Here is a 9,841-nt window from a genome sequence, read left to right on the forward strand (position 1 = left end):
AAAAATATTGGTCAAAGAATCCGTAGATATATCTATTAAATTAATACATAATTAATAGCTGATATTTTTTCATCACCTAATTAAATTAATTAATGTAATTGATTCACCCCCTAACATCTAAAAGGAAATATAAAAGGGTAAATTTGGTATTGCAGTAGTATAATGTGACAAGATATATTATGTGGAATTGAAAATAAAATTTGTATTTACTGATATGGCATGACACCTAGAATTTGAGGCCATAAATTAGGCCTCATTGAGGCCCCATATCATTGCCCTTGCTATATATATATATATATATATATATATATAGAGCACATCTTCCAGCATTGTGGTATCACTAGTACCGCTACGTACTACTCTTTCTCTCTCTCTCTCTCTCTTCTCCGGTTGGTCTGTTCAAATATCCGGCCATTGATTAATTGATCAATGGCGAAAGTAAGTCGAAGTTATATTATGATGTGCATGTTGTTTAGCATATTGTTGATCCTGGGCCATTCAGTGGAAGCAGGGAAAGTGAGACACTTTAAATGGGATGTGGAGTACATATTCTGGTCTCCAGATTGCGAAGAGAACGTGGTGATGGGAATCAACGGGCAGTTTCCGGGGCCGACGATCAGGGCAACAGCCGGAGACACGGTTGTGATTGAACTGACGAACAAACTGCACACAGAGGGAGTGGTGATTCACTGGCACGGAATCAGACAGTTGGGAACACCTTGGGCTGACGGCACTGCTTCTATCTCACAGTGTGCCATCAACCCTGGAGAGACCTTTTATTACAGGTTCAAACTCGACAAGGTAAACCACTCCAGTACGTACTAATCCAGTAAGCTAAAACAAAATTCAGTTCATTTATTCATGGTGTTGGCCGGTGGTGCATGCAGGCTGGAACATACTTTTACCATGGGCACTATGGAATGCAAAGAAGCGCAGGGTTGTACGGATCTTTGATAGTGGACGTCGCAAAGGGAGAGAAAGAGCCTTTTCACTACGACGGCGAGTTGAACTTGCTGCTGAGCGACTGGTGGCACGAAAGCGTTCACCACCAAGAAGTTGGCCTCTCTTCCAATCCAATGCGTTGGATCGGTGAACCCCAGGTACCCAATTATACATGTCACGTGCTCTTACTTTTATCAGTGCTATTTGCTACCTCCATCATCCTCCATTATTAGTCCTTCCATGCTTTTCTCATAGACTCATCACAGTATACTACGTACTGTTGGCTTCCTGGATCAATTATTGGTTTAAAGCGCTGATTGCGCGTTGCAGTAGTCAAGTAAAAAGGGTAAAGCTAGGTAGTCAGTTTTGACCTTAAAAAACACAAAAGAGTTCGTGAAGTTAAAAGGGAATTCTCTATAGGCTGTCTCAGATATCATGATTAATTATCTGTGTAAATTATTTATAATTAACCAATTAAGCACTATAGAACTTTTCATACAAGGGAAGGGTAGTAGTGGGTGTACACACAGCGCTGACTCACTGGCTGTCCTCATATTTCAAACAATCCAAGTAAATTTCAGAATTTGGGGAATGTGGTTGGTGGTAGATCTATTATATATCATATTGTTTATTTAACTTTAATCTAATGGCTCTGAAATGAGAAATTAAAGGGATAATCAGAATTATACAAGAAGACAAGTTAAGAGGATTTTTAGCAGATTCTCTATTTTGGCTCCTTAGCTATTTTGGAGAGCATGTTTAGCTTTTTATCTATTTTAGTAGCCACACCAGACTCCTAAGTGACTCTCTATTATAACTTTTACCTAAATATAGAGAGCGAGATGAGACTCTCTATAATTCAAAACATTTCTTTTAAGTTATTTTATGTAATTTATAAATACATTTAAACTATTTAATCTTCATTTAAAAAATAATATAAATTCAAAACTAGCTAAAATATAGAGCATTGATGCAGACGTAATTCTAAAGTGGCTAGTTAAAATGACTTTTTTGCTACTTTAGCTAAAATTTGATTCAAAAATGGCTAGCATTGCTAAAGATGCTCTAAGACATTATGCCAGCGACAAGCAGATCCATACACTAGATATATCTTTATTTATGTGTGTGTGTGTGTATATATATATATATATATATATATATATATATATGGCTGGAAATAATTACTTATACTTATCTAGCCTTTCAATTATTCTATCTCGTTCATAAAATATTTGATCTTGTTGGTTTTACATGTTTTAAACTATTATTCCCACTTTATTAAAAAAAAGTATTATTCCCACTATCACATTTTGACTTTAATGATCGATCCTTGGACCTGCATGTTTTGTTTGTGTCGACTTTGGTCCATCGATAGAGTTTGCTAATGAATGGGAGGGGCCAGTACAACTGTTCTATAGCGGGAGCGCACTATGGCAATTCCAGCTCCACCAAGTGCAGTTTAAGAGGAGGGGAACAATGTGCCCCCAAAATTTTACATGTTCTTCCCAATAAGATCTACAGGCTCCGAATCGCCAGCACTACTGCTCTTGCTTCCCTGAATTTGGCCATTGGGGTACGTATATATATTCCATTCATTCATTCACTCTCACTAGCTATATATAACGTACATATATACATTATCCATGTTATTCTTAGAAAATTTTGAAGAGCATAAGTCACCGACATGTCATCCAATATGATTTAACAAAACCAATAGTAAGTGGTAATGAGCTAAAGTTGGCCAGATCGAGTTGGTGTCACTACATTTGAAATGAAACAGTAGCATATTACGAGAATATGACAGGTCACAACAAAGTTGGACAACAGTTGAGAAAAAGCTATAAAAAGAAGAGAAAAAGCTATAAAAAGGACTTGGTTTATATAATGATTCTCTTATGGTATCTTTTCCTAGAAGTTTCCCTGCACTACCACTATCACTACCACTAGAGCATATGTGTATGCAATTCATCGGATAAGTGAATTGTGGGAAAGGAATTAATTGGTGCGCATGGGATGGGGATGGTGGAGACAAGTTGGTCGGAATATATAAATATCATCTCGATTTATTTGATAAAGTAAAGGGAAAAAAAAAATCTTACTGAAGCTACAATAAGAAGAAAAGAATAAAAGGAAAGCTTTCTTATTAATTTCTATCATGGTGTTTGAGTGGAAAGCTCAATATTGTTTGTAAAATGGAAAGGAAAGTGACAACCATCTTTCGAGCTAGCTAGATAAATAAATGCTGGCATCTTTTTTGCCGATTGCCTCACATATGTGCTGCTGCCTGCCTATTACTTCAACTCCGTAAATTCTATTAATAGGAAGTAGATAATTGTTTCATCTCATTTTAAAATTTCAAAATACTATAGAACTTTCGATCGGTGTGAAGCTAGCTAATTATTAAAACTAGTTACCACAGCTAAGAAAACTGATTTGATCAATCAAAATAATGAATTTGAATTGTAGGATATATACGAGACCGAGTCTGCAGATCAAGTACAACGCATGCATATGGGCTGTGTTGTATTTTGTTTTTTTTGGTCAAAAGCTGTGTTGTATTCATGTCAAAAATTATTAAAGCTGCTTGCTTTGTTTCTTCCTGATCACTACGTACTACTCCTCGAAATTAGTTTTCATTCATACACCACATGCTTGAATTACATGATGATGACTTGCGTCCTTTTCTTTGTCGTGGCTTTGTTTGTGTATTGATCATCATTATTTTACTCTTGTACTTTGCGATCACATGTAACTACTTTATTGTATGCACGTATATTTTGTAGTTATTTATATAACTCCATGCATATAATCGAAGGGACCCTAAACAATAATGGGCTGGATACCAAATTTACATATCCACATTAATAATGTAGATATTCCACACATTCTAACAATAACAAGGCATTATCACTCCCATGTACAAATCTGTCAATCAACTAGTGTGTCGTCTACCACAGAAAAAAAGGAAACAAGAAAAACATACACCGACAGTACTGATAATGTCGTCTTTGTAGAAATATTTCCGAGATCTAGACGACACAGTACACACTCTTTTTTTGTTTACAATTCCATCAATACGATTGCTACCATCTTGGTGTAAATTTGGTTTTGCCCGACACTTGCCTAATTCAACTTTCTAAGATTAATTTTGAAAATGGACATTTTGCACTAAAAAAAAGCTAGTTAACTTTGAATTAGACTAAAACGTGCTGATTCTCTTCGATTAAGCTTAAGTTAGGTCTCTAGTCTATGGTATCTAAATCAAGGCTTTCTAGCTAGCTTAAACTGATAATGATACACGCGCGCGCGCGCGCGAAGCACATAGCAAACTTGGTCAATTGGTCTTAACTATATGCAATTTTGGTGCAGAATCACAAATTGGTGGTGGTGGAAGCGGATGGAAATTACGTCCAACCATTTGCAGTTGATGACCTGGACATCTACTCCGGCGAGAGCTACTCAGTGCTGATAACCACAAACCAAGACCCTTCCAACAACTACTGGGTTTCAGTCGGAGTAAGAGGAAGAGAACCCAAGACTCCTCAAGGCCTCACCCTCCTCAATTACAACACCAACTCCCCCTCCAAGCTCCCCACTTCTCCGCCTCCAGTCACTCCTATCTGGAATGACTACGCCCACAGCAAGTCCTTCACCACCAAGATTCTTGCCCTAATGGGATCCCCACAGCCCCCGAAGACCTTCCACCGTCGGATCACCCTACTCAACACCCAAAACAAAATGAACGGTGGATACACCAAGTGGGCCATCAACAACGTCTCCCTAACCCTACCCCCGACTCCTTACTTGGGCTCCATCAAGTACGGCTTAAAGAACGCTTTCAGCCTCGTGAACCCGCCGGAGAACTTCCCCAACGAGTACAATGTCATGAAGCCGCCGGTCAACCCGAACACGACCGCCGGGAATGGGGTTTACACGCTGGCAATCAACAGCACGGTGGACGTGGTTCTTCAGAATGCGAATGCGCTGAGCGAGAATGTAAGCGAGATACACCCGTGGCATCTTCACGGTCATGACTTCTGGGTGTTGGGTTATGGAGATGGCAAGTTTGATCCGACGAGAGACGAGAGAAAGTTCAACCTGAAGAACCCTCCGCTGCGGAACACTGCGGTGATATTTCCTTACGGGTGGACCGCTCTGCGGTTCGTGGCGGACAACCCAGGAGTGTGGGCTTTTCACTGTCACATTGAGCCGCATTTGCATATGGGCATGGGAGTCGTCTTTGCCGAAGGCGTTCGACATGTCAACAACATACCCAATCAAGCTCTTGCTTGCGGTCTTACCGGAAAGATGTTTACGACCAGAGCTGCCAACCATACTAATTAATTAATAATCAATTAATTAATTAGTTAGTACTTAACTACATATTCATGCACTACGTCAAGTATTGCTTTAATTTAGTTTCCTTTAATATTTGATATGTCCTATGTATGGTGTTGAACTGCAATATGCAGTCAAGTAGTTTGGAGAGTGGACACCTAGCTACACAGCTGGCCAGCTTCGTCTAAAGTATTTGTATTCGAATGAGAAAAATTTAAGCGATATTGCCACTCTTATTCTTTTTATTTATTTATTAAATTTAGGTTTTGTTTTTTAGTGTAATACTAATAAGTAAAATGGATTGGTCAAAAGATTGGTGAATTGTTTGCAACACGCGGACCATGCATAATAATCAAAATATACATTATGCATAATAATCAACTAGGCATCAAAATATACATTAAAAATTTTAACAAATTACTCATTAGTTTGAAACTTTTATTAACCATAAGGCCACTTAATTTATTTTGTCTACATAAGACCATTTTAGGGTTAAAAACATCAGCTTCTTTTTATCTTATACCCATTTTGCCCTCAGCATAAAATCTGATCAATCTCTCTCTCTCTCCCCGTCCGACGATTCAGCATCAGATCTGAATCCCTCAAAATCATTCTCCAGCAAAGCTTTCAAGCTCTTAAATGACTCGGCAATCTCTTCCACCCACGACATCACTAGCCTCCCCAATCCTCCGATATCAGATTAAATGTCGCCGCCCTCGGCTTTCCCTTCAGCTTCAGCTACCTGAGCTGCCGGAACCGCCTCCTAAGCTACTCAGGGCTCATCGTCTAGTAAAGCGCGATGATCATTAACGGCGGACTGAAATGGAGACCTCACCGACGGCGACGACTGAATCGAGGCGCGAAGTGAGGTAAAGGTAGTTCATTTGCTCAGCGTGCTTCCAGATTGCTCTACACTGGTGTTTTGGGATGATTCTTCGTGGTCGCGGTCTGATCTGGCATTCAATTTCATCTACAAGGTGGTGGTTTGGATTGGGCTTTCGAATGGACTGCACTTTGCTTTCAAGAGGGTGATTCGAATCGTAGCAGATGTGTTAGATGATGCAGAGAGAGAAACGGTGCCTATGAGATTGGCTTTGGTGGTATCCTTTTGTTCTTAATGATTAATGTATAAAATTGGATCAAAATTTGGGTTTAATTTTTTTGTTTGTTTGTGTATTCATTTGATGCTCAATTTGTATATATTGATATTCTAAATAGATCATTTTAGTAATGCATTTTGGTTTCAATCACTTGTATATCCTGAATTGATGATTGTGTAAGGAGGAGCTGATGCCATTACAGAATTACAAATTGACACATTGAAGTTATTTTGGTGGTTTTAGTAATAGCTTTGGGCAGAAACTTGTTATGGTAGTACTTCTAGGTCTTCTCTATGTTAAATATATGCCTAGTGGATTCATTTGGTTGAAACCAAAGTGTTTTGATTCAAGCATTTTTGATATTATAAATTTACAATTTTTTGATGTTTCAGAGTAGCTTCCATATTGGTTGGTACGTAGTATTTTTCTCATTCGTTGAGAGTAGCTTTGTTAATATCTAATAATAACTTTCTCATTCGTTGGGAGTAGCTTTGTTTGTCTCTTAAAATAATTTTCTTAGCCTCTATGAGTAGCTTTTGTTCTACTTGACAGTAGTTTTTGGTGTTGGTGACAGTAACTTTTGTTACCCCGCCGGAGATTGCTGAAAATCTCACTACAGTAGCTTTTGTTGCTAATGACAGTAGCTTTTGTTGCTGTTAACAGTATCTTTTGTTGCTGGTGACAGTAGCTTTTGTGATCTCGCCGGAGGTTGCTGGAAATCTCACAAGAGTAGCTTTTATTGCTAGTGACAGTAGCTTTTGTTGGTAACAGTAGTTTTTGTGACCTCGCCGGAGGATGCTGGAAATCTCACCAGAGTAGATTTTGTTGCTGGTAACAGTAGGTTTTGTGACATCAACGGAAGTTGCTAGAAATCTCATCAGAGTAGGTTTTATTGCTAGTGACAATAGCTTTCTGTGTTAGTGACAATAACTTTTGTGGTCGCCAGAGGTTAGCCGGAGACTCGCCGAAGTTGGTCGGAGGTCAGCTAGAGATCGTTTGAATTGACCGAAGGTCGACCAGAGACCCGCCGGAGAGGAGAGAGAGAATGATTGTTGATTTTTTTACTCTAGTGGCATTTATGTAAATATGTAGGTTTTTATATCCAAAATTTAACACCCTTTTTAATCTAGTGGCTTTATGAGAGAAAAAAAATAGTTGGTGGCCTTATGGCTAAAAAAAACATTCAAATTTTTGATCATTACAAAATTGTCATTCTATTGTCAAATAGACTCGACATACTTTAATTACGAAGCTCTGCTGAAACATGATGGCCCATTAACATTTTAGAACAATTTTTCATTATTTTGGCTCAACATTTTGTCAAACAAATATATCATCAAAACAAAAAACAAGTTTTATACCATGTCCCTAGATTGCATTAACATATATCCATAAAATCCATATAGAAAGTTATTAATTAACTATCACACCTTGGATCCAGTATCAGTGTATTCTATGCACTTTAAGTTGAACTCGAAGTGTGAGCATTAAAAAAACAAATAAAAAGGCTAGCTGGACAAGCAAGGCACTTGTTATATGTGTGTGTGTGCGTGTGTCTTTTTTGTTGTTGCCATTTTAAGAGATTTCTTGTGGGATCCACTTTTTAGTCACATATCGGCATCTTGATCGTTCAATTTTTAGGTCTGCATGAGTATATCACTTCTACAAATTTTCAGCCAAGTTAATGATCGTTAAGGTGTTCATAATCGTGATTTACCATTATAGACATGAACGGCTCAGGTTGGACAGATTCGGTTTGTCCATTGATTTGATCTAGTTCGGCACCTTAACAATCATCAATTTGACTGAAAATTTACAAAAATGATCTACTTATGGAGACCCAAAAAAGGACTTCTTTAGCAGAGAAAAGTTATATATATATATATATATATATATATATATATATATATATATATATATATATACAGATCCTATCTAGAGCTAGGCCTCGCTCTGAATTAAAGTGCGCTTTTAGAGTTTAGGGTTACTTTTCTGTTGCATATCCACATCTTGATCATTCAATTTTTAGGTACTAATGTATAAATTATCTCTACAAAATTTCGGCCAAATTGATGGTCTTTAATTAAGGCATTGATAACTGCCTTAAAGCTAGTATGGTTTAGGTTGGATAGATTTAGTTTGTCCATTGGTTTAAGCGAGTTAGATACCTTAAAGATCATCAATTTGGTTGAAAATTTATAGAGATGGTCTATACATTAGTACCTAAAAACTGAACGGTCGAGACGTGGATATGAGACCGAAAAGTGACTCTAAACTCTAACCTCGCACTTTAATTTCAAGCGAGGTCTCGCTCTGGATAAATAAATAAATAAATATATAAGCTGAGGCTTAGTGCGATGGCACCACCTGCAGACCCCTAGGGCCACCTTTTTGCAGAAGGGTCTGAACCCAATGTAGCTACGACTTTGACCCAATGGGTAACCAACACTCTTGAAATCTTTATGTTGTATTATAGATTTCTTTCTTATATATGAGTATTTGACTAAATACATGTAATACCCCGAATTTTTGTTCTAAATTTATGATGATTTTCAGAAACTAATAAGTGGTTAATTAGTGCGATCAATTGTTTGTGGGCGACTTTCGTTTGTTTCGCGGCGAAATGAAAGTGTTTCAGACGAATAATTACTCAAAACGTTTTATTTTCGTGGGATCAAGGGTTGACTTTTTATTTGTTGGGTTTCTCCAAAAAAACCCTTCATAAAGGTTGTAGAGCGTGTCCATTTCGTGGACATGCGGTACGCGAGAATCAGAGATCGTATGAAGAAGTTATGGTCAGTGGAGGTTATTTTCATTTTGAGAAATTTTAGTATAAATGGAGAAAATAAGAAAATAATTTCAGTTTCTCCATTTGGAAGGATTCCAGAATTTTCCAAAAACTCTAACTCTCTTTAGAAACCGAGTGACCCGACCTATATCCGGCTAACCCGACCAGAAAATATCTCTGTTTTCCAACATCCTCCGGTGGTGCCACCAGTCCAGATAGACTAGCAGGCCTTTCCTCTTCCCCCCCTCTGTCACTCTATTGCACCAATTTACACCAAAAGCGGCAAATCGAAGCCTGACCTTGCAGCAACTACTGACCCGATCAAATCTCCTTATTCCGGCGGTAGCTGGACGTGAAACTTGCCAGGTTTTGAGCCTCCTCTTGCTGGTTCGATCCATACCAGGCTTTTAACTCGATTTGAGGTGTGGAGTTTTGATTTTCGAGTTAAAGTTTTGAGCTTTCGGTGGCGATCTTGTCTGATCTACGCCAAATTGGTCTTAGCTCCAGGTATAAAAGTTGCTCCCTTTTGTGTACTCTACAGTCTGGACAGTTGGATCAACCTTGTTTTAAGGTTGATATGGCAGTGTGTGAGGCACACGCGCAGCCGCTTGTGGCAGCGCGTGGTTGTGCATCAGGCCATTGTTGGAGCTGATTCTTGCTCTGTTATCATCTA

General features: G+C 38.3%; 1 protein-coding gene across 2 annotated transcripts; it reads left to right on the plus strand.

The window, feature by feature from the left end:
• Positions 1-321: 321 nt before the first annotated feature.
• LOC112167001 (L-ascorbate oxidase) lies at positions 322-5,525 on the plus strand. Of its 2 annotated transcripts, XM_024303937.2 has the most exons (4): positions 322-801; positions 888-1,100; positions 2,318-2,515; positions 4,312-5,525. In XM_024303937.2, exons 1-4 carry the CDS (start codon positions 430-432, stop codon positions 5,284-5,286), a joined length of 1,758 nt encoding a protein of 585 aa, XP_024159705.1. In that variant the 5' UTR covers positions 322-429; the 3' UTR covers positions 5,287-5,525. The 2 variants fall into 2 exon arrangements, with proteins under 2 accessions (XP_024159705.1, XP_024159706.1); XM_024303938.2 differs by lacking the exon at positions 2,318-2,515.
• The last annotated feature ends 4,316 nt before the right edge of the window (positions 5,526-9,841 follow it).

The sequence above is a fragment of the Rosa chinensis genome, chromosome 5 (genome assembly GCF_002994745.2).
Source record: "Rosa chinensis cultivar Old Blush chromosome 5, RchiOBHm-V2, whole genome shotgun sequence".
Classification (NCBI taxonomy): Eukaryota; Viridiplantae; Streptophyta; class Magnoliopsida; order Rosales; family Rosaceae; genus Rosa; species Rosa chinensis.